This window comes from Ascaphus truei, chromosome 6 (assembly GCF_040206685.1).
Source record: "Ascaphus truei isolate aAscTru1 chromosome 6, aAscTru1.hap1, whole genome shotgun sequence".
Lineage (NCBI taxonomy): Eukaryota > Metazoa > Chordata > Amphibia > Anura > Ascaphidae > Ascaphus > Ascaphus truei.
The window spans coordinates 108,884,455-108,908,990 of NC_134488.1; the positions used below are offsets into that span (position 1 = coordinate 108,884,455).

At 48.7% G+C, this 24,536-nt stretch overlaps 1 protein-coding gene across 1 annotated transcript in view; it reads right to left on the reverse strand.

Annotated features, from left to right (window-relative positions):
• Window positions 1-24,536, reverse strand: part of TBC1D17 (TBC1 domain family member 17) — a 42,563-nt gene that overhangs the window by 2,784 nt on the left and 15,243 nt on the right. Inside the window, exons 7-16 of the mRNA XM_075605713.1 lie at window positions 11,763-11,924; window positions 11,438-11,569; window positions 11,093-11,196; window positions 9,751-9,845; window positions 9,463-9,579; window positions 9,204-9,304; window positions 6,282-6,381; window positions 5,633-5,730; window positions 5,225-5,341; window positions 1,359-1,445 (exon numbers count right to left, since the gene is read on the reverse strand). Of these exons, the coding sequence (XP_075461828.1) occupies window positions 1,359-1,445; window positions 5,225-5,341; window positions 5,633-5,730; window positions 6,282-6,381; window positions 9,204-9,304; window positions 9,463-9,579; window positions 9,751-9,845; window positions 11,093-11,196; window positions 11,438-11,569; window positions 11,763-11,924 (1,113 nt within the window). The remainder of the gene's footprint in view (window positions 1-1,358; window positions 1,446-5,224; window positions 5,342-5,632; window positions 5,731-6,281; window positions 6,382-9,203; window positions 9,305-9,462; window positions 9,580-9,750; window positions 9,846-11,092; window positions 11,197-11,437; window positions 11,570-11,762; window positions 11,925-24,536) is intronic.

Here is a 24,536-nt window from a genome sequence, read left to right on the forward strand (position 1 = left end):
CCACTCCACCCCACCTCCCCTCTCTGGGACAGCAAAGAGCAGCACAGGTAGGAGAGCGCTGTTGCAGCGGCAGAAGAAGTCTGTGAAGACCTCCGGGTCGGGACGCTGGGGTGCGCTCCTTCTCGGCTGTTCTCCTCTGTTCCCGTGGTCCTCAGTCCTCTTCTCCCGCCGCCTAAAGTCCTCCTCCTCTGCCAACCTGCTCCCCTCCTGCCATCCTTTTCTGCCACCCAAAAATATGCCGCCCTAGACGACCGCCTACTGTGAGCACTGGCCCTGCATGTACATGTGCTAATAACACAGGTAATACAAAGCAAATAAGTTCATAAAGTCACCTAGAAAAAGGGTAGAGTTTCGGCTGCAGAGGACACCGCGAGGTGAGGTGAGAGAGGTGGTGAAGAGAAAACGTTTCTAAATAGAGTGGTCTAAGCCAGGGGTGCTCAACTCCAGTCCTCAAGCCCCTCTGTCCAACAGGTCATGTTTTCTGGATAACTGTAAGGAAACGGGGAACGCGTCCCATGCGGCGTGTTCCCTCCTTACCTGATGCTCCACACACCTCCGCACCGATAACAGAGCGCGTGCACACACGGAGCTCCTTGTAGCTCCGCCCCCTCCCGCGACGCGTGTCTGTCACGCGCAGCGCGCACACGTGACATCGTGCACTGCTCCCCAGCTGCGAGGCAAATCTCTCCCACCTGTCCCCTGCACCTTGCAGCCAATCTCTACCTCCGCGGAGACCGCGCCTCCCCTCTGTCTAATTCGCCCAGCTCTCCTATATATTTGGGGGGAGGGGCTTGACGACTGGAGGTGAGCACCCCAGGTCTTAAGTTACAGTATTTCGCTTTTGTTTTTAGTACTTGCCGGTACAACATTACATTCGTGGTATCAGTTCAGTTCTTTCCCCAAAATGTGAATATTTATGCTTAGTGGAAATGTCCCAAAACGTCACCCTGTGCCTGTGAAATGCTTCTATTCTATCACATGAAGCTGGGGTCATCGATTTGGTTTTTTTTAAACTTTAATTGCACAATGGGCTTAAAAACAGAGAAAGCGGAAGGCGGTTTTGTAATCACCATGAGGGCAAATACAATCTTGAATGAATACATTTAAACTTCAACTTCCAATATTTCATTTATGCACGTTAGTCAAACTCTATTCTAATGCACTGCTAACCGTGTTCTTTATTAAACCTGCAGCGCTGCTTTATTATTTCCCTGCACACTCACAAAAAAAGTTGCATCTTAAAAGAAGAAAATACAAACTAAAGCCCATCCAGGGACAGATGGTGTATGTGAGAAGAGGGACAGGTCATGTAGAATTGACAGTGCTGCAGCATTAGCAGCAGTAACCCAGGCACTCACCTGACAGTGTGCCAGCTGCTGATGCAGGGCTTCGGCCCGACACAGAATGTCCTCCACGCTCATCTTCATGGTCAGCTCATTAATGTGCTGGACAGAAACAAAGGGAACAGATAAATAACATCTGCAGAAGAGAAGCAGGAGGAGGGAGGGAGTGTGGGAGGAGAGAAAGCACCAGATCAGCAAAAACTGGAGAGAACAGAGGAAAAACAATAACGCTATATTTATATTCATGTAATCAAATCCTTCTGCTAACATTGTGTGAGTGTTACATTTACATACAGTAGCCCGGCCACTAAAATGTGTATAATGTGGGATGGAGCAGCTCAGTGCTCATGGTTCAAATCCTCAACCAATTCACTCACACCCTGTGCCTCAGGGGCACCACATTGATATTGCAAGTTCTACACGGCAGGGACTTTTGTCTGCAAAAATCTATGCACAGCTCTGTGTACGTTGTCAGCAATATACTGTATATGAAGATTTAAAAAAAAAAAAAAAACTTTTGAATTTTTTTTTTTTTTTTTACCAGTGTATAATTCTATCGTTTTGTTTAATCAGTTAGCTACGCTAACTAACGGAGGTTTCCAAGATGCAACCACCAGAAGCAGGAAAAGCATACTGGAATTTGTAGCTCTGAATTTTCCATGCTGACAGCTGACTGACAAACCCACTGGCACCAGCTGAGGCTCAGAAACATCATGGCATAGAGAAGATATACAATGCTAAGTCAGTGTATAAGCCATGCCATCTTTCCGCTCATTTCTGTGCAGCCATTTGTGGCTCAATCTTGTTCAACCGCTAGTGATTTATCTGTGATGAGAACTCGCACATTATCCAATTTACCGTTACACCACGGGCAGGAAAGCTCACACTCTTATTTTTACTGCCAGCCTCATCAGGGTGAGCCCAATCTTACAGAACTATCAAAGGTTTTTCCGAGATGTTCCTGGTGGTAGCGAGGTGGGGGAACACCTTTAAGGTGCACTCCATAGAAAGAATGTCTGGGGATCCTTACCTCTTAACAGCTGGCAAGCAACTGCATGGTCTGTTTTCCAGAGCAACCGGCACTTCTACATTTACCATGAAGCTACTCCAAAAAAATTAAATAGACAAAACCAAATTGCCATAAAAATAAACCCCTTTCATTCCTTCAATCTTCTTGCTATGAAGAGCTCTGATCAATCTGCCCTTTCTTTTCACACCATATGAAACCCTTACGACACGTTTGAGAAAATAAAAAATAAGAATACAGGAGTGCAGAAAACCTCTAAAATATCATAATATGCATTAAAAACAATGTAGTAACAGAGGAGGGAGAGGGAGTAGGGCGATATGATACCTTTTATTGGACCAACAAGTAGTTGATATGTTACAGGCCTCTGAACCTCTCGAGGTCCTCCATCAGGTCCTACCCTAGTGAGAGGTGCTGAAGCTTGTAACATATCAACTACTTGTTGGTCCAATAAAATATATAATATCCCTTACTCCCTCTCCCTCCTCTGTTACTAGGCAGGTATGAAGAAAACCGGAGCACTACCACCACGTGGAAAAAATAATACAGGATCAAGCGATGACTCCCATAAAATCAAGGTGAGCATAGGTATTTTATCGCAAGGAAACCATGGGAACTAATAAAATAGATTTGATGGGAATCATCACTTGATCCTTTATCTTTTTTCCCCCCTCGTGGTAGTGCTTCAGTTTTCTTCACACCTGCCTGGATTTCTACGTTTGCAGACGCACACCGCTGAATATCAATTTCCTGAGGACGCCACAAGGGTCACCTGGATACACGTGAGTGACTTGTGTTTGGACTTATTTATGTCCTCAATGTAATCTTCAATCAACTAATTATGGAGGAGGTCTATTGTGCTGCTGAGTTTGAGGCCCAATGGTTGGGACCCCACCAGGCGCTATTCCTTCAATCAAGTTATATCTGCTTAAACTAAGCTGCATACAGTTAGAAAGTCATGTATAAGGTCCAAAATATCCTAACTTTACAAACATTTGGAGCCCATACCGAGTCTGAGCACCATTATCCTGCGGGACTTTCACTCTCCTTTGTTACTACATGGAAGAAAGGAGCCACACAGCTACCCACCCTTCCTTGCTAAAAACAATATGTCCTATAAGAAAATACAGAAGACTGTAAACATTGGCTACAAGGCGTCTTATATAATAGCGCGGCTTAGTAAATATCACCTCTATTTTTAGTGGATAAAAAAAAGCCTAGAAATATCGTTAAAAGATTACTTTTTTTTTAATCCCTTTAATCCCTTCCCTGCCAGAGAAGCCTGCAGAGCTATGCAATGCGTGGGGGGGCCTACCAGAGAAGCTTGCAGAGCTATGCAATGCGTGGGGGGACCTGCCAGAGAAGCCTGCAGAGCTATGCAATGCGTGGGGGGACCTGCCAGAGAAGCCTGCAGAGCTATGCAGTGCGTGGGGGGACCTACCAGAGAAGCCTGCAGAGCTATGCAGTGCGTGGGGGGACCTACCAGAGAAGCCTGCAGAGCTATGCAGTGCGTGGGGGGACCTACCAGAGAAGCCTGCAGAGCTATGCAGTGCGTGGGGGGACCTGCCAGAGAAGCCTCCAGAGCTATGCAGTGAGTTGAGGGACCTGCCAGAGAAGCCTGCAGAGCTATGCAGTGAGTTTGGGGACCTGCCAGAGAAGCCTGCAGAGCTATGCAGTGCATTGGGGGATCTGCCAGAGAAGCCTGCAGAGCTATGCAATGCGTTGGGGATGCATGCATTTTTTGTATTTTTGTATTTAAGGTGGTTTTTAACATATTATATAATATTGTTAATTATGTTTGTCATGTTAATATATAAATGCAATGTAGAAGTGTAATAGCATTAATTATTGGAAGTTTGTGTTTTGTATTAGATAGAATGCATATAGCTACAGTTGAGAGTTGAACTAGTGCTATAGAGGGGTTAATTCGAGTCTTTGGTAGTATGTTTAATGGCTGTGTGATTCATTTATCTAATTAGTTTATAGGATACAATGTGTTACTGTGGAGTGATTGAAAGGGAATAAGATTTTTAAGCACCAATAGGAAACTAATTGAACCTAGTGGTATCCCCTATATAAGGGGTATCCTTGGAGTGCTAGGATACACCCCCTGACGAAGTGTTAAACTAAAAGACCATTTTATTTATTAGTTATTTATACATGTATATTTAGGCACTGTACCGTATATAAGTTTTTCTGGATGTGCACTGAGCTTTGTCTGTGTTTTATGTTATGTCTCTAGGATTACATCCCCTGACGAAGTGTTACTGAAACACAGAACGTGAAGAGGTATCCTGAGTCTCTGCGGGACGTGTGACGCCATCGCAGGACGCGGCTGGGATTCCCACTTTCCCCCTCACTTTCCTCAGTAGCGGGCGTGCAGCTTGAGCTCCGCTGCTAGCCCAGGTGTTGGTAGCTTGGACGTCATCCGCAGCCTAAGAGCGGGACCGGTTGTGAGAAAACCACACTGAGCACTGAGGTTTGTGTACATCTTGGGACAAGGGGGGAGTGGAAATGTGCCGTTACTAAAGACAGCCTTATTTATTGTATGTGCTGATAACCAGTGTTCGACAAACCTATACATTTGCACGCCCCGGGCGAGTGGATTTAACATCGTGGCGAGCTCCTATTGGCCCAAGCAGCACACGTGTGGTACTAGGTGGCGAGATTTTTTGGTGATTTGTCGACCACTGCTGATAATTATATTTTAACCATTGAGCAAATGTATAATTATTTCTATCACATTGACTTTGGGTTTTCTTGCGCCCCTTTCTTTTATATGTGTTATGAGTTGGGGACTCCTCTGGTAGCGAAGGCAGATAATTGAATATCTTAGGAGTCCAGTGTCAGTTACCTTAAGGATCTCATTAAAGCCATAGTCAGAATTCATCAGTGCCTCCCGCTCCAAGTCAAGGATGCCACAGGCCACAAGCAGGTGATAATTGGGACAAGGGAAACCGGTCCACAGCACCTTATTAAAACAAATAAACAAAAAAAATGGCATTTTAGGTGACATTTCCAATTACAGATTTGAAGTAGACTGAAGTTTGGCATCGTTTATGCCTCTGTAGTTTTTCACATAAGAACATCTGATATGTGGGTAGCTGGCAGCTCTTCAATACTAAAGATACATGCACAGCTTGGCAAATAGGGTTAACCCCCTCAGTGCTGCTGACCCCTACAGCACTAGGGGTCTTGATGTTGCAGGCAATGCGTGCTTTTAATGCAGTCTTCAGAAAAACCTTGTGTCAGAAGGGCTCACCTCCCACAAGACAAGGACGTCCTGGAAGGAGAATTCACGCTTGAACCAGATGAGCAGCCACCGGAAGCAGAAGCTTAAATTCCCAGAATCCTTGGTATCTGAAAATAAGGAATTGAGGCCAGGGACATGGTGGAGAAATTAAAATAAATGAAGCAAGGACAGAGGAGGGGGGGGGAGGAGAAACACCCCCAAGTCTCCACGCCTCACAGCTCCATAAAGCCTATTCCAGTATCTCAGACAGCACACACTTTAAATCTCATTGATATCTAGATTCTAGAAGTAGGCATGCAAACATGCACATAGTAATGAATAGACTTGACATGCAAGTATTAGGTAAATGTGACAACTGCACAACAAAAGCATCCTAAGGACACTAGCTAACCACCAAATCTCTAATCTACCCATGTAATACATTGCCTTTCTATTCCCACAAGTCTGCAGCATTAAGTTCCATTATATTTGGACGTGTGCTAATCTGTTAACAGCACCTAGCAGTTCCAATCTGCTCAGTCTTTGTTTTTCAATGTGTTCGTTGCTATTCAAACACATTCAGTAATTTTTAGATAAAAGAGGACCTAAACATGCAGATCCAACACTATAAAGAGACTACTATATTATCAAACTAGAACATGACCGCTGTTTCAAATACCCAGGAAATCACAGAGCACTGGATCCAACACACGGAGCAGTAGGTTCAACTGGACCAGCTGCCTCTTCATACTCTCCTGGCTTTCCTCAAAGTTGTGGTGCTGAAATGCAGTAATATAACAGTTGTTACAAACACATTCTCAATCATATTAACAGGGAGATTTCTTAATTCTGTAAAGCTCCCAGCCCTATTTCCCCCCACTAAATGACTAAGAAATGGAGCGCGCTTGTATTAATTCAGGCCTTTGGCATTGGAAATGCTAAACACCTCTTTCCTCACTCAACCAAAAGCAGTCCCAGAAATGTTATTCACAACTAAGAGGGAGTTCAACGTACATATTTTAAATTGCCCCACAATTTTGCCTTTAGCTTTATCCACATGTTAAAAAGTAATGCTTTATGGAAACTACCTTGTATGCAACATTAGCGTCACCTACAGCATGGGTGCACTCAACTCCAATCCTCAAGACCCCTCCGTCAACAGGTCCGGTTTTCAGGATATCCCTGCCTCAGCAGATGTGGCTCAATCAGTGGCTCAGTCTTCAACTTAGCCTGTGATTGAGCCACCTGTGCTGAAGCTGGGATATCCTGAAAACCTGACCTGTTGGGGGGCTTGAGGACTAGAGTTGAGCACTCGGGACCCTATAAAAGGACTCTACAGAGTCATAAGCTTCAGTCTCCTCTCCTCCAGGGAACTACATGCACGAGAAACACCAATGCTGCATAACATGTAGGTTATACTAAACATATCAGTGCCACCAGTGTATCAGTTTCTAAAAGAGGTGTTATCATCAAGCAGCACTTGATGCAGCTTCCCCATTTATTGACCGCTCATTGCATAATAGACTCCCTGCAACAATGTGACATGATCAAAATAGCACTGCCATTTACAGTAGCAAAGGTAGGGGAGATGTGCGAAAGTGAATAACCTGTAATTGCGATGAAGGGTCATTTTGAACATGATCTGAACAAGCATGAGTAGCAAAGTTATTTGCTCCTGTTTGATTTAGAGATGCTGGTTACATAGGATAGGCATCTGGTAAAGATTTTCTTAGGACGCATCAAGTTTGCTCGTTAAATTTTTTTTTTCTGATTTTAGTGCATAAAAAAAACCAAACGTTTGTTTAGTTTTTAACTTCAAAGTGAATGAACGCGCTTGGACATTTCAACTTTTTTCTAAATCCCTGACCGGTCTCGTCTGTCTCAAACTCTTATTTAATACCAACCATCAGAGAAGAACTCACCTTATCCTATCATAGCCAAACGGAGGCATTGCTCACCCCCGGGATGTCTGTTTGTGCCAGCCAAGGCATCCAGACCTTTTGGAAATTTGAGCCAGTGTCATTGACCAAGCTTGTCAACTTTTCCATCTGGCAGACAAACCAAATTCTGTTCCGAAACTTTTCAATAGTTGGAATCAAATCCCGCATCTCACACTCCATTCTTCTCACTTTTAAAGCTTTACACTCTTCTGCCCCTCCTTACATCTCAGCCCTAATTTCTCGTTATGCACCATCCAGACTCTTGCGTTCTTCTCAAGGATGTCTTCTTTCTACCCCCTTTGTATCTAAAGCCCTCTCCCGCCTTAAACCTTTTTCACTGACTGCCCCACACCTCTGGAATGCCCTTCCCCTCAGTACCCGACTAGCATCCTCTCTATCCACCTTTAAGACCCACCTTAAAGCTGCAGTTCAGTCTTTTTTTTATTTTATTTTTTTTTATTTATTTTTTTACTTCAATAGTTTCATGTGGGCAATCTCTAATTACCTAAAGAACTGTATAGCTGCAGGTCAATTCGTTCTCCATGTATTGATCGGTCGAAATTTGGTGACATAATTAGTGAAGGGATCTGTTTATATTCTGCTTCAGTCCGTCAGTGGAAGCTCATGAATATTCATGAGCACTCCTGCACTGACATGTGCTAGAGGGAGGGCAGGGCTGACAAAGGGGTGTGCCAGGGCTTGTGACAGGACATGAAGGGGCAGTGCCTTAGCAAATGCTTGTTAAAATAGAATACAAGAAAATTGGTCTTTCAAAGTTGTTTTTTTAAAAACAGAAAATGCTAAAAGTATTTTTTCTTACTACAGAACTGATTTATTAAAAAAAAAAAACACACATGCAGGATATTGACTGAACTGCAGCTTTAAGACACACTTGCTTAAAGAAGCGTATGAATAGCACTGGGAATAATACAGGACACATGATACATAAAGCTTGGCCCCTTGCAGACGCACTTACCAGAATTCCCTCCTACTGTCTCTGTACGTTCTCCCTACCTACCAATTAGACTGTAAGCTCCTCGGAGCAGGGACTCTTCTTCCTTAATGTTACTTTTATGCCTGTAGCACTTATTCCCATGACCTGTTATTTATACTGTTATTTATTTGATTACCACATGTATCACCACTGTGAAGCGCTATGTACATTAATGGCGCTATATAAATAAAGACATACAATACAATGTGCTTAATCTCCCTTACCTGCTGTTTTTAATATTTTATTAATGATTTAAACATTTTCCAAATGTAGGTCTGACATACATGCACCTTACAACACTATGGCAATAATAGGCAATATGCAATTAGAAATACTCTTTCAAGGACATGTACAATGAAGTAATACTGCAGAGAATTTACTGAAACAACTGGGACAATAATAAAGAATGTCTGCAAAAACCCATAATGGTGACAAATCTTCAAACAGCCCTGGAAATATTATCTGATTTTCATTGCTCTATTTAGCTTAAAACTACTAGCGAATTTCACAATGAAATAGACTATCTGGATGATTACGATATTGCAGAGTAAGAACGGTTGGATATGTAAGCGTTTAGTATCTCTTGATGGGAAGAGATTGGTGGTTGGGGACAGTAGCTCATGGTTGCATCTGGAATATATTATAGAGTTTCTGTCCCTAAACTCACCACAAGTTCCATGAATCCCGAGAAGCACCAGAAGGCATCCACCTCATTCTGTGTGACAAAGAGGATAGGAGAGAGGAGGTCACTCATTCCTTGCACATAGCCTGAAAGAAACACAAGTGAAATTGGGATGTGCAGGTACATTCTGGCGGCTGTTGAAGCAAGGCCATAATCATTGAACCCTTTGTAGAGAACTGCTAAGCATGCATTGCAAGCCCTTCTGGCAGTAAAAGTGTTCCAGCTAGGTGTAAGCACCACATACCCAAATCGAAATTAAACATGCAGTAGGTCATCAACACGTCATTGAGAAGAACCAGTCCTGGGTTATCATTTCCCTCATAGAACTTGTTGTTACGGTCAGTACGACTGACATCTCTCTCTGCAATAGACAAATGAAATCAAATGTTGACATTGTGGCCCATAATTGCTAAGAAGTCTTCTGCTTTAACACAACTTCCAGCACTGGAAGACACCTCCCAGCTCATTGAATGCGTTTCATACCAGCACTAGGGATTCCATAGCAAGAATCACGCCAGCTGATGTTACTAACCTATAAGACTGCGGTAACCTCTCAGCAAAGAGTTCCTCTTCTCCTGATCTTCAGTTACAGACTTCCACTGCAGCTTCATGCGGAAATACTCATCTCTGGTAACAGCAAGACAAACATTGCAGCATGTGTTGAATAATGTCCCACAGAGAAGGCATCTATCCCAAGCTGTCTGTCTGATGCTTCAGTTAGATTACTGTTTACAGCATGTAAGATGTGTGGGAGAGAACAAGTTAAAGAACTAGCCTACACACCATTTCCATCTGCCCAAGACAAGAGGCTAGAGCCAACAAGGGAAGCTTTGCAGAAGCTCTTCTGAGTACATTGCAATGAGCTTGCCACAGTAGTGCAGGTGACACTATCACTATTTTCTGTACTGGCAATAGAAAGGAAGTCTGCAGAGGATAAGTAGAGAACGTTTTAAAAAGAGAATAATGAAGGGGGGGAAAGAATGGGAGGCCAAACCAGGGAGATTGGATTTGGTCAGAGACGGAAAATATACATGGTTGGGAAACAAAAGCAGAAAACTGCAGCATCGAGAATAACGCAAAGAGAGAGAGAATGAACTCGAGGGTCAGACCCAGCAAATGGGAGAGAGAAGGGAAGACTAATTAAGCACTTCAATACAGAACGGGTGAGGCGCAGGGACATGAATGAGGAAATCGCAAAATAGAGCAACTGAATCAAGGCTCATGCACACAATGAGGCCGTCAGTGGTGATATTTTATGGGGTTTAGTGAACAAATATGTTTTATCACCTTTATCTGTGATCATTTATATTAAACATTTTTAAACAAATGTTTACAGAATGCATAAAAACGGCCAGCAGGTGAGTGAAAATAAAATTAAGCCCAAAGTGCTGCTCCATCCTAAGGCTGAGGTTTTACTCCATGCGCTGGTTCTGGTGCGCGGCAAAAGCAGATTGCTGACTCCTTATGAGACCGCCCCTAGCACTCATGCGTGCGCGCACACGACGGAGCACGATGGCGGGTCCGCGGTTTCAAAAGACAAGATTTTTGTCTTTTGGCGCGGCGGCCGAGCGATGGCCAGGTCACGGCGAGGGTTCAGCCGAGTGCGAACCAGCCGTGTGATGTCACAGCCGCGCCCCCCCTATCGCCTGAACATCGCTGGAAGGAGAGTTTACATATCACTTGTGCTAGGGCCGTGCTGCTCACCATGCGAGGGGGCTCTCACAAGCAAGCAGCTCTATAATCCTGGCCTAAGAGCTGTAAGCTGAATGTGATTGGTATATGGCAGGCCCCATGGACATTACTAAAGAGTGCAAAGTATATAGTTACTACTGGGGACCTCACTGATCAAATCTCAGACTAAGCAACATACTTACGTCTTTTTCCGAACATATGTCTTTCGTTCCTCTGCTGTGCTGTCCCACTGGTAATAACCAAGTAGGAACTTCCATGCTTCCTTTCGTAGCCCTGAACTCAGGCCCTGAAAGTAGAGAGATATATCGATCGAGATCTACATCTATATACACACACATTTATTCAATATGCCCCATATTCTGTGAGACTACATTTTCCATAAAGCTTTGCAGATGCTTGCTTCGAAAAACAGCTCCTGTTAGGGCACCGAGAAGGTAGGTAGAACAGCTGAGACAGAAGCTATTTTAAACCATTCCACTGAATCCCACAATGTGAAGGTGAAACCTCTGTTGAGCAGCCATACTCACCCCAGTGAAAATCCTCTTCTTCAAGCCATCCACTTCTACTACTCGGCCTTCAGGATCAAAGAACGACTCCCACTCCGGCTCGCTGACAGTTGCCTGGCGCTGTACAGCGGTGCGCTCACCCAAATCAACTTGCTGCAATACATTTTGCAGTTGTGTTAGCAAATCCACAATAACACCAGGCCCCATGAAATGTTGCTTTAATGACAGCACGTTATCGGAGTGCACTCCGACAAAAATCCCTAAAGCAGTACTATCTCCTTCAATAGCAATGAGGGGGCTCCCTTTAGTGATTAATGAGACATGTTGCATCCTCACATTTACTTACACAAGTGATCACCTCAAATCCTGTCTCGTCCTCCAGCCCAGTTGCCATCTCTGACAGGGGTCTTTGGTGGGGCCCATCTTGGTGTCGCATAGCTCCACGGAAGAAGTTGGTAACTTTGGAAAATCCCCCAAACGTGGCAGAGTAAGGATCCTGGAAGAATCTCTAAATAGATGAAAAGATAGAAACAATCCATTTTAATACATTGTGGGTGTATAATCTAAATTAAATTCAGTATTATGTAGGCCCTGTGGGCCTATGCATTGATGGGTCCTTTGGCAGCAATAGGATTCCTTTTCATTGCACAGTTTACTTAGCGCAATACACATACCTGCGGAAAGCAGACAATCAGCGAATAGTGAGAAGATAAAAATAAGTGATGGACTTGGATATTATTCTGATAGCAGTTAAATACACAAGCAAGATCAAAAACGCAATCCAAAATATTATGTATTTAATGATACCAACTGGACTATTACTGGGAATGTGATCTCGGCTATACAACAGAAATCAAAATTGTATATTTTCTCTTAAGTAAGGGTGGTTTATTTCAAACTTTTGGCCAAAGTCTGTGAAACTATTTTGACCAAGTGGATGCAACTTCTCCCAGTATTCCCAACTCGGACAGATCAGTTTTCACCTCCTGGTTTTAGAGACATGCATGTCTAAAACACATTTAAAAAAAATAAAATGGGGAGACTTCCGGTGATGTCGACTGGCATGGACGGGTAGCTTGGGAGCTCCGCAGACTCTCCTGTATAACTAACAATTTAAGCACCCTTTCACCTAAAACTCCAGCTCATCTCATATGCCCCCAAGAGGGGCAATATCCCAGGCATGTCCAGGCAACCGAAGAAGCCGGTAGCGCAAGCGGTCGCGAAGCTTTTCTACCCGCATCAGAGAAGCCCTGATCCGCAGTCAGACACCCAAGATGGCGGAGGCGCACGCGGGGACCACGCACCGCAGAGCAAAACAGCCCGACACAAGGAGGCCTCGGTCCAAGAACAGACACTCACCAGAGCCTTCATGGAAGAATTAATGGCGACGCAACACACGAAGCTACATGCCTCCCTACAGTCGGAAATTAAAGCGGCTTTACACGACCTGACCCAACAGATAAATGGTCTAGCGGACAAGACAACAGCGCTGGAGGGCGATATGGAGGAGTCCCAGCGGCGCCAGACAGAAACAGAGAAAGAAATCTTTCTGCTCCGGGAGGAACTCGGTCGACTCAGGGATGTGCAGGACCACCATGAGAACCGGGATAGAAGGCAAAATCTCCGTATCCGTAACATCCCTGAAACGGTTCTCCCTGGCCTCCTTCGCCCCTATCTAGTGGACCTCTTCGAGTCGGTGTGCGACTCCCTCCAGGATTGCGACCTGGAAATAGACAGAGCCCACAGGGCCCTGGGGCCCAGATCTGAAGACCCGAGTAGAAGAAGGGACGTTATTGTGCGCCAGCACAGTTATACCACAAAAGAAAAGATACTAATGGCGAGCAGAGGAAAAGAGACACTAACCTTCCAAAATGAACAACTCCAAGTCTTCTCCGACGTATCCAGGACAACGGTGGTGAGAAGAAAAGAAATGAAATCCCTAACAGCCTTCCTGCAGGAGAACGAAATCAGGTATCGTTGGGGGTTTCCCTTCAAGCTAACCGCGAGCAACAAAGGCAAATACCTCACTAAAAGATTCCCGGAGGATATGGCCCAGTATGTGCGAGCCCTAGGCCTAACACCGCCAGCTGCCTGGACAACAGACCAGAATCTCACCTCAGCCCAGCACGAGGAAGAGGGAGACAGCAACACTGAGCCTAGACGGAGAGAGGCCTCAACCCGCACGAAGACGCCTAGACAGTAAGGAGACCGACACCACATGCGTCTCCCACCATATTGACAGCACAGCCCAGACACCTAGCGAGACAAACAGCGAAGAACCGCCCTCTGTGCTGCTGACGGCGGGACCCCGCGATGCTGGACCCCGACAAACAGACATCCCATGGGGAAGAAGCCGCCAGCAGAAGCCCGCGGATGATCGGACCCACAGCCCACAAGTTCGAAAGCAGCTTAAACGGTTGCTGCAGTTCACAAGTTTTCAAAGTTGTTGTTTATGCGGAGGCAGCCCGCCCAGCCAAGCTCCACGGGGTTGAGTGGCTCAGGCTCCAGGGGGGGGTGGGTTGCGGGAGGAGGGGGGAGACGAGAACCGCTGAAGCTCTGTGAAGTCTCCAAACTGTAAGTACTTTTCCCCCTTACGCCACCGGACTGTCCCCCCTCCCTGGAGGAGCCCTGTCCCCGCCACAATGTTGTGGAGGCAACAGCACGGACCGGGTCCCCGAAAAAGTGCCCCCCCACCTCCCCCCCCCACACCTTCCCCCACCTTTTTTACCCCCCCCCCCTTTTACCCCCACCCCCCACCTAAGCGATCATCCCCCATAAGCAGGAATAACCCCCCAGAACCCTTGGTCACATAACCAAAGCTACCATAGCAAACGGAGCCCCATGCAAAGGCCCCCGCTCTCACACCCCCCCCTACCCCCGCCCCCTGGCCCATCTCGCAGAATCCGAGACTCCCTGAATTATCAGTCCCTCTCGCAAAGGCCCGGTGTCTTAGCACCAGGCACACGCGGGAAGCTCCCGGAGGGAAGCACTATGCAACATACCGCGGCGCCGGGGATAAGTACTTTTATCTGAACAGCAACCTGTATATAATGTATGATATCAACAATGTCGCCCGGAAACAAAACGTCTAGAGGAGCAACCCCCCCATCCACTCCCCCCCCTATCCCCTACCTCCCCCCCCCCCCGTACTCCCGCCTCCCCCTCTCCTGCCCCCCCCTCCCCCTCTCCTGCCCCCCCCTCCCTCCGCCCCCTGGCCCATCACGCAGCATCCGAGACTCCCTGAATCATCAGACCCTCTCGCAAAGGGCTCTTACGCCCGGTGTCTTAGCACCGCTGCCTAGGCCAACCAGGCACACGCGGGAAGCTCCCTCCCGGAGGGAAGCACTATGCAACATACCGCGGCGCCGGGGATAAGTACTTTTATCTGAACAGCAACCTGTATATATTGTATGATATCAACAATGTCGCCCGGAAACAAAAGGTCTCGAGGAGCAACCCCCCCCCCCTATCCCCACCCCCTCCCCTACCCTAAGGTGACAATGGCCTAGCATATCAACCAAAAGCTAAAGTATTCGCATCAACCTAACTCGAAGGTCAAAGGGGTAACCAAGCCTCCATTATACACAAATGCACTGTTCGATAAAGATGTTGGTACTGCATGAAATCAGCAGAGAAATATGTACCTTTCCCATCCCCCCCCCCTACCCCCTCCCCCTCAGTCCCCCCCCCTTATCCCTACCCCATCCTGTGCTCTACGGTGATAATGGTCTAATATACTAACCAAAAGCTAGAGTAATCGCCTCAACCTAACTCAAATGTTAGAGGGGTAACTAAGCCCCCACTGTGCACATTTACACTGACAAATGACAAATGAACATGCTGGTATTCTACGAAATAAGCAGAGAAATATGCACCCCCCCCCCCCTATTCTACCCCAACCCCCCCCCCCCCCATGCTCTAAATTGATAATGACATAACATGTTAACCAAAAGTTAAGGTAATCGTTGCAATCTAACTCCAATGTTAAAGGGGTAACTAAACCTCCATTATGCATTACTGTAATGTCTGTTAAACATGCTAGTACTGTACATTATTGGCTGAGAGATATGTACCCCCCACCCTCCCCCCCCCGTCAACCCCTTCCCCCTCCCTCAGCCCATCCTCCCCCCCTCCCCCCAACTACTAACCAAGTTACCTGAGGCCCTTAGCCCTGTCACCCCCCAAAATTTGTCTACACCCCGAGAGCAGTCCTGGAGGGAACAACTCGATACCCTTTTGGGAGTCCACGGGATAGGGTAAATATGCATATAGCTTTGCAGAGTCTGCTTTCCCGATTTGCTTGTTCCCCAGTTCAGGGGTCAACGGATTTCTCCCAACGGGCCTTAAGCCCACATGCCGGTCAATATTACCGGTAGTAAATATCGAGGATCACTCTCGGCCCTCTTTCCATTCTATCTCTACCTGACGACCCTGTCCCGCCAGGCCTTTTTTCCACCCCCTTCCCCCCACCCTGTGCCCGCCCCACGGAGCGCGGACACCCCCCGTGTGTCTTTCCTCACCTCCCCACACCCGAGGCCTACTGAAGTACTCTACTCACGCCTGGCCAGGCCTAGGCGCCTCAAGACACAAGAAACAGCTCTTGACATGGGAAATCCAAGAGCTTCGGAGCATAGGGCCCCGAAAGAAAACAAACAAAAATAATGTCCTCCATTAAACTGATATCAATCAACGCCAAAGGTCTCAACTCCCCGAGGAAAAGGAAGCTAGTCCTTTTGGATTTTTTCAAATCCATAGGAGACATTGTCCTCATCCAGGAGATCCATTTTAACTCCCTGACCCCCCTCAACACATTTAAAAGCGTATTCCCCCAGGCATACTTCGCCTCCTCCCCAAGCAAAAAACGAGGAGTAGCCATCCTAATTAGAGCAGGGACCCCTTTTGCCCTCTCCAAGACCCACTCAGATCCAGACGGCCAATTTCTAATAGTCCAAGGAACACTAGCAGGCACGCCAATTACATTGGTCAATGTCTATGCCCCCAATGACAATCAAATCCCCTTCCTCAGAAAACTCCTTGAATCATTAGAGCAACAATCCCTTGGGTCTCTGATCATAGGCGGGGACTTCAACATGGTGGCCCTCCCATACGCAAGACAAGTCAAACCCTACTACCACATCCCTTCCACCCCCACACGCCACGTACACCTCACAGTCCCAAAAGAAAACCAAGAAATTTAGGGACATTATCGAGGAATTCTCACTAGTGGATATCTGGAGGGCTCAGCACCAGGGTCAAAGGGACTATACCTTCTTCTCCTCCCCTCATCAGTCCTACTCGAGGATCGATTATTTCCTAGGTACAAGAAAAGTTTTCCAGGCCTCTGCCCAGTCAAGCATAGGATCAATCACCCGGTCGGACCACGCACCCATAGACCTTATCTTATCCCTACCCTTTGTTAAAAATACGCAATACAAGTGGAAGTTAAATGACTCTATGCTAAATTGCCCCGACACAGAGGCGACTATCCGCCAAAAACTCTCATTATATTTCCAACAAAACTCCAGCCATGCTCTGGGAGGCCCAAAAAGCCACAATTAGAGGAGATCTAATCTCAATAGCTTCATATAATAAAAAAATTAAATCTAAACACCAAAAAGACCTGACAGACAAAATCGCCCAATTGGAACAACAACACAAAGCCACAACGTCAAAAAAAATACTAAAACAATTAAACTTAGCTAGGTCGGCCCTCAAACAGTCCCAGCTAGAGGATGTCGAAAAAGCACTCAGGTGGACTAAACAGAAATATTTCGACAAAGGCAACAAGGCAGATAGACTCCTGGCCACTAAACTCAGGGGAACTAGAGTTAAGTCCCAGATAGCCCGCATCAAGACTAGAAAGGGACAGGTTACATACATCGAAAAAGAAATAGCGCAGGAATTTGCGGATTTCTACTCCGATTTGTATAACCTCCACCCCCCAGGCCAAGACCCAGTCAGTCTCGACACAATAACTCACTACTTGGAGCAATGCTCCTTACCATCATTATCCCCCGAGGAAATAAAGACACTCAACAAAAAGATATCACAGGAGGAATTAAATCAAGCCATAAGCTCACTTAAACTATCCAAGGCCCCGGGCCCGGGCGGCTTTTCCAACTCCTATTACAAGTTGTTCAAGCCCATCCTCTCAGCTCACGTACTCAATATGTTTAATTCCTTTCTCCAGGGCGAACCAATTCCCGCAACAATCACAGCTGCAAACCTTGCCATAATTCACAAGGAGGGAAGAGACCCGCTCCTCTGCGGGAACTATAGGCCCATCTCCCTATTAAATACAGACCTCAAAATCTACAGCAAGATCCTAGCAAACAGGTTAAACCCAATTCTCCCTAGGCTTATACATGTAGATCAGGTAGGTTTTGTGTCAGGAAGACAGGCCTCCGACAATACCCGCAAAATGGTGGATATAATTGACCACGTGCATCTCACAGGTTCCAAAGCAATGATTCTGAGTCTAGACGCCGAAAAGGCATTCGAAAGAATCAAGTGGTCCTTCCTAGACCAGACTATGAAGAGGTTTGGCTTCTGTGGACCCTACCTGGAGGGAGTGAGAGCCCTCTACCAAAACCCCACAGCCCACGTAAAATTGCCAGGGGGTCTCTCAGAGCCAATACAAATCAGGAACGGGACAAGACAAGGTTGCCCACTCTCTCCCCTCTCTCGCCACAATCAGGAACGAAAAAAGCATAAAAGGAATCCCAATTGCAGATAGGGAGCACAAAATCTCTCTATTTGCAGACGATGTGATCTTGACACTCGTGGACCCCCATATCTCCCTCCCCAACCTCCAGAGAGCCCTGACCCAATTCGGAGCAATATAACTACCCCCCCCCCCTATCCGACCAAATTAAAAAAGACCTAGAAGCATGGAAAAAGCATCAGATATCGTGGTTTGGAAGAATAGTCTCAATAAAAATGAAAATTCTGCCAAGACTACTTTACTATTTTCAAACCCTCCTAATCCCACAAACAGCGCTAAAAAACGTCCAATCCCAATTTTTCCAATTCATCTGGAACAATAAGAAACCCAGAGTTCCTAGATCAGTGATGCTTTCACCAAAAGAGAGAGGGGGTCTGGGGGTTCCCGACATAGTTAAGTATTATATCGCAGCACAATTGAAGCAGGCTGTAGTTTGGAATTGCGACCCGGCCTTTGCTTCATGGCTCGAAATAGAAACCCATTATGCGCGTCCCAACTCCCTCCAGGTGGCAATGTGGGCCCCGAGCAACAGTGGGACCGGACCACAGAGGTTCGACCTAGGAGCAATGAGATGCACGTGGAATGTATGGCTTAAAAGCAAAGGGAAGTATGGTCTGTTAGCATCCCCCTCCCAGCTCACACCACTCTTCGGGAACCCCAACTTCCCTCCAGGGTGTTCCCCGAGACAATTTGACCAATTCCAGGGTCACAATATTAGGCTGGTTGCTGATCTGCTGCAGAAAGAGGAGATATCGACCTACCAAGAGCTAAAAACAAATATCAGATCCAAGATCTCCACCTATTCAAATACCTTCAAGTTCGCCACTTCCTACTAGCATTGTCCCCAACCGCCAAATTCCCCCCGCTCACCAGATTTTAATCCCTTTGCATATCAGGTCTGATATCTGAGATCTATAAAGGGCTAGAACGTATATCCCAAGCCCCAGACCACCGGTATATGCAAAAATGGTCAGAGGAACTTCATCTCCAAATAGATCAGGAAGACTGGGCAGAGATCTGGGAGCAAGCTACAAAAACTTCAATCTGTACAACAACAAAAGAGAACATCTACAAAATTATGTATCAGTGGTACCTGACTCCAGCTAGACTGAGCCAAATCTACCCCGGCACATTGGATCTATGCTGGCGGGGATGTGGTCAAAAGGGGGACATGGCCCACATTTGGTGGTCATGTCCGGAGATTCAGAGGTACTGGACCATGATCCAGACGCTCATAGTTGGAGTAACGGGACTCTCCCTCCCTCTTGATCCGTTGACTCTGGTGCTGGGCAAACCAATGGAGGATGTCCCCTCCCCAATGTCCAGGCTCATCATGGCCATACCTACGGCAGCCAGGTGCTCTATAGCAGCCGCCTGGAAGCAAACCAAGGCCCCCTCGAAAACCACAGTGATCAGGAGAGTAAACGAGGTGATGATAATGGAGAAACTCACAGCCATGCTCCAAAAGAAGATGCCTCAGTTCCAGAACACATGGGACCCTTGGGTGGGGAGATAAATCTCGAGAAGAACTCACAGCCATGCTCCAAAAGAAGATGCCTCAGTTCCAGAACACATGGGACCCTTGGGTGGGGAGATAAATCTCGAGAAGGCCAAACAGGGGAAACCCTGAACCAGACAAACCCGCATGGAATCTAAGGCGATGATACCAAGATGGCCTCGGGCCCCGTGTGTGTGTGTGTGTGTGTGTGTGTGTGTGTGTGTGTGTGTGTGTGTGTGTGTGTGTGTGTGTGTGTGTGTGTGTGTGTGTGTGTGTGTGTGTACTGTAGTGTCAGGGTGTGTATGTTTGTGTTTTTTGGGAGGCATGTTTTGTGTTAAGGGGTTGGTCTTGTTGGTTGATGGTATATCTGTGCGGTATTGTATGTGGTGTAGAGGCGTTGTGTGTGAAACTTGTGAGGTGTGTTCCAGAGAGTAGGCGGTGTTTGAGTGTTGCGTTAGGCGTTGGGTGTGGTTCAGGCATGTGTGGTGTGTGATAGTAGGTAAGTGTTTAAGTGCATATGTGCGAGTGTTTAGTATACTTCCTGATCTTGTTGTGTGAAGGGTTAATGATGTGTAAGTGGTCTGTTATGGTTGTTTTGTAGACTTCAGCTGTCGAAGTGGTAAAGGCGTCAACGGTGATCTGTGAAAGTGTTTGAAATGGGTTAAGTGTTAGAGTCTTCAGGGGTGTTATTGTGGTTGTTGCGGGGTGTGTTTGTGGTGTGGGTGTGTGGGGGTGTGAATAGTGCGTGGATGTGGTGTGTGATTGGTGTGTGTGATTGGTGTGTGTGATTGGTGTGTGTGATTGGTGTGTGTGATTGGTGTGTGTGATTGGTGTGTGTGATTGGTGTGTGTGATTGGTGTGTGTGTGTGTGTGTGTGTGTTTGGTGTGTGATTGGTGTGTGATTGGTGTGTGTGTGTGTGTGTGTGTGTGTGTGTGTGTGTGTGTGAGTGTGATTGGTGGGTGTGTGATGGGTGGGTGTGTGATTGGTGGGTGTGTGTGTGTGAGATTGGTGGCTGTGTGTGTTGTGTGTGTGACTGTTGGGTGGCTGTGTGTGTGACTGTTGGGTGGGCTGTGTGTGTGAGTGTTGGGTGGCTGGGTGGGTGTGTGAGGGGTGTGTGGGGTGTGTGTGGTGTGTGGGGTGTGGGGGTGTGTGTGTGAGGGGTGTGTGAGGGGTGTGTGAGGGTGTGAGGGGTGTGAGGGTGTGTGAGGGGTGTGGTGTGTGTGTGGGGTGTGGTGTGAGTGAGGGGTGTGTGTGTGAGGGGTGTGTGGTGTGTGTGAGGGTGGTGTGTGTGAGGGGTGTGTGTGTGAGGGGTGTGTGTGTGAGGGGTGTGTGGGTGAGGGGTGTGTGGGTGAGGGGGGGGGTGTGTGGGTGAGGGGTGTGTGGTGAGGGGTGTGTGGGTGAGGGGTGTGTGGGTGAGGGGTGTGTGGGTGAGGGGTGTGTGGGTGAGGGGTGTGTGGGTGAGGGGTGTGTGGGTGAGGGGTGTGTGGGTGAGGGGTGTGTGGGTGAGGGGTGTGCGGGTGAGGGGTGTGCGGGTGAGGGGTGTGCGGGTGAGGAGTGTGTGTGGGTGAGGAGTGTTGGGTGTGTGGGTGGGTGAGTGTTGGGTGTGTGTGTGGGTGAGTGGGTGTGTGTGTGGGTGAGTGAGTGTTGGGTGTGTGTGTGGGTGAGTGAGTGTTGGGTGTGTGTGGGTGAGTGAGTGTTGGGGTGAGTGGGAGTGTTGGGTGTGTGTGTGGGTGAGTGAGTGTTGGGGTGTGTGTGTGGGTGAGTGAGTGTGGGTGTGTGTGTGTGGGTGAGTGAGTGTTGGGTGTGTGTGTGTGTGGGTGAGTGAGTGTTGGGTGTGTGTGTGTGTGGGTGAGTGAGTGTTGGGTGTGTGTGTGTGTGGGTGAGTGAGTGTTGGGTGTGTGTGTGTGTGGGTGAGTGAGTGTTGGGTGTGTGTGTGTGGGTGAGTGAGTGTTGGGTGTGTGGGGGGGGTGAGAGAGTGTTGGGTGTGTGTGTGGGTGAGTGTTGGGTGTGTGTGTGGGTGAGTGTTGGGTGTGTGTGTGGGTGAGTGTTGGGTGTGTGTGTGGGTGAGTGTTGGGTGTGTGTGTGGGTGAGTGTTGGGTGTGTGTGTGGGTGAGTGTTGGGTGTGTGTGTGGGTGAGTGTTGGGTGTGTGTGTGGGTGAGTGTTGGGTGTGTGTGTGGGTGAGTGTTGGGTGTGTGTGTGGGTGAGTGTTGGGTGTGTGTGTGGGTGAGTGTTGGGTGTGTGTGTGGGTGAGTGTTGGGTGTGTGTGGGGTGAGTGTTGGGTGTGTGTGGGGGTGTTGGGTGTGGGGGTGAGTGTTGGGTGTGGGGGTGAGTGTTGGGTGTGGGGGTGAGTGTTGGGTGTGGGGGGGTGAGTGTTGGGTGTGGGGGTGAGTGTTGGGTGTGTGTGTGGGTGAGTGGGTGTGTGTGTGGGTGAGGTGAGTGTTGGGTGTGTGTGTGGGTGAGTGAGTGTTGGGTGTGTGTGTGGGTGAGTGAGTGTTGGGTGTGTGTGGGTGAGTGAGTGTTGGGTGTGTGTGTGGTGAGTGGTGTTGGGTGTGTGTGTGTGGGTGAGTGGTGTGGGTGGTGAGTGAGTGTGGGTGGTGTGTGTGTGGGTGGTGTGTGTTGGGTGGTGTGTGTGGGGGGGTGGGTGAGTGTTGGGTGTGTGTGTGGGTGAGTGTTGGGTGTGTGTGTGGGTGAGTGTTGGGTGTGTGTGTGGGGTGAGTGTTGGGTGTGTGTGGGGGTGAGTGTTGGGTGTGTGTGGGGGTGAGTGTTGGGTGTGTGTGGGGGTGAGTGTTGGGTGTGTGTGGGGGTGAGTGTTGGGTGTGTGTGGGGGTGAGTGTTGGGTGTGTGTGGGGGTGAGTGTTGGGTGTGTGTGGGGGTGAGTGTTGGGTGTGTGTGGGGGGTGAGTGTTGGGTGTGTGTGGGGGTGAGTGTTGGGTGTGTGTGGGGGTGAGTGTTGGGTGTGTGTGGGGGTGAGTGTTGGGTGTGTGTGGGGGTGAGTGTTGGGTGTGTGTGGGGGGTGAGTGTTGGGTGTGTGTGGGGGTGAGTGTTGGTGTGGGGTGTGTGGGGGTGAGTGTTGGGTGTGGTGTGGGGGTGAGTGTTGGGTGGGGGTGAGGGTGGGTGTGGGGGTGAGTGTTGGGTGTGGGGGGTGAGTGTGGGTGTGGGGGTGAGTGTTGGGTGTGGGGGGTGAGTGTTGGGTGTGGGGGTGAGTGTGGGTGTGGGGGTGGGTTGGGTGTGGGGGTGGTGTGGGGTGTGGGGTGGTGTTGGGTGTGGGGGTGAGTGTTGGGGTGGGGGGTGTGTTGGGGTGGGGGTGAGTGTTGGGTTGGGGGTGGAGTGTTGGGTGGGGGTGAGTGTTGGGGTGTGGGGGTGAGTGTTGGTGTGGGGTGAGTGTGGTGTGTGGGTGAGTGTTGGGTGTGGGGGTGTGTGTGGGAGTGTGTGGGGGTGAGTGTTGGTGTGTTGGGTGAGTGTGGGTCGTTGTGGGTGGGTGTTGGGAGTGTGGGGTGTGTTGTGGGTGGTGTGTTTGGGGGTGGTGGTTGGGGTGAGTGTTGGGGTGGTGTTGGGTGTTGGGTGTGTGGGTGTGTGTGTTGGGGTGAGTGTTGGGTGTGTTGGGTGAGTGTTGGGTGTGTGGGGGTGAGTGTTGGGTGTGTGGGTGGTGTTGGGTGTGGGGGTGAGTGTGGGGTGTGTGTGGTGGGTTGGGTGGTGTGTGGGTGAGTGTGGGTGTGTGTGTGGGTGGTGTGGTGTGTGTGGGTGAGGTTGGGTGGTGGGGTGAGTGTGGGTGTGTGTGTGGGTGAGTGTGGGTGTGTGTGGGTGAGTGTTGGGTGTGTGTGGGGGTGAGTGTTGGGTGTGTGTGGGGGTGAGTGTTGGGTGTGTGTGGGGGTGTTGGGTGTGGGGGTGAGTGTTGGGTGTGGGGGTGAGTGTTGGGTGTGGGGTGAGTGTGGGTGTGTGTGTGGGTGAGTGGGTGTGTGTGTGGGTGAGTGAGTGTTGGGTGTGTGTGTGGGTGAGTGAGTGTTGGGTGTGTGTGGGTGAGTGAGTGTTGGGTGTGTGTGTGGGTGAGTGAGTGTTGGGTGTGTGTGTGGGGTGAGTGAGTGTTGGGTGTGTGTGTGTGGGTGAGTGAGTGTTGGGTGTGTGTGTGTGTGGGTGAGTGAGTGTTGGGTGTGTGTGTGGGGGGGTGGGTGAGTGTTGGGGTGTGTGTGTGGTGAGTGTTGGGTGTGTGTGTGGTGAGTGTTGGGTGTGTGTGTGGGTGAGTGTTGGGTGTGTGTGGGGGTGAGTGTTGGGTGTGTGTGGGGTGAGTGTTGGGTGTGTGTGGGGGTGAGTGTTGGGTGTGTGTGGGGTGAGTGTTGGGTGTGTGTGGGGGTGAGTGTTGGGTGTGTGTGGGGGTGAGTGTTGGGTGTGTGTGGGGGTGAGTGTTGGGTGTGGTGGGGGTGAGTGTTGGGTGTGTGTGGGGGTGAGTGTTGGGTGTGTGTGGGGGTGAGTGTTGGGTGTGTGTGGGGGTGAGTGTTGGGTGTGGGGGTGAGTGTTGGGTGTGGGGGTGAGTGTTGGGTGTGGGGGTGAGTGTTGGGTGTGGGGGTGAGTGTTGGGTGTGGGGGTGAGTGTTGGGTGTGGGGGTGAGTGTTGGGTGTGGGGGTGAGTGTTGGTTGTGGGGGTGAGTGTTGGGTGTGGGGGTGAGTGTTGGGTGTGGGGGTGAGTGTTGGGTGTGGGGGTGAGTGTTGGGTGTGGGGGTGAGTGTTGGGTGTGTTGGGGTGAGTGTTGGTGTGTTGGGGTGAGTGTTGGGTGTGTTGGGGTGAGTGTTGGGTGTGTTGGGGTGAGTGTTGGGTGTGTTGGGGTGAGTGTTGGGTGTGTTGGGGTGAGTGTTGGGTGTGGGGGTGAGTGTTGGGTGTGTTGGGGTGAGTGTTGGGTGTGTTGG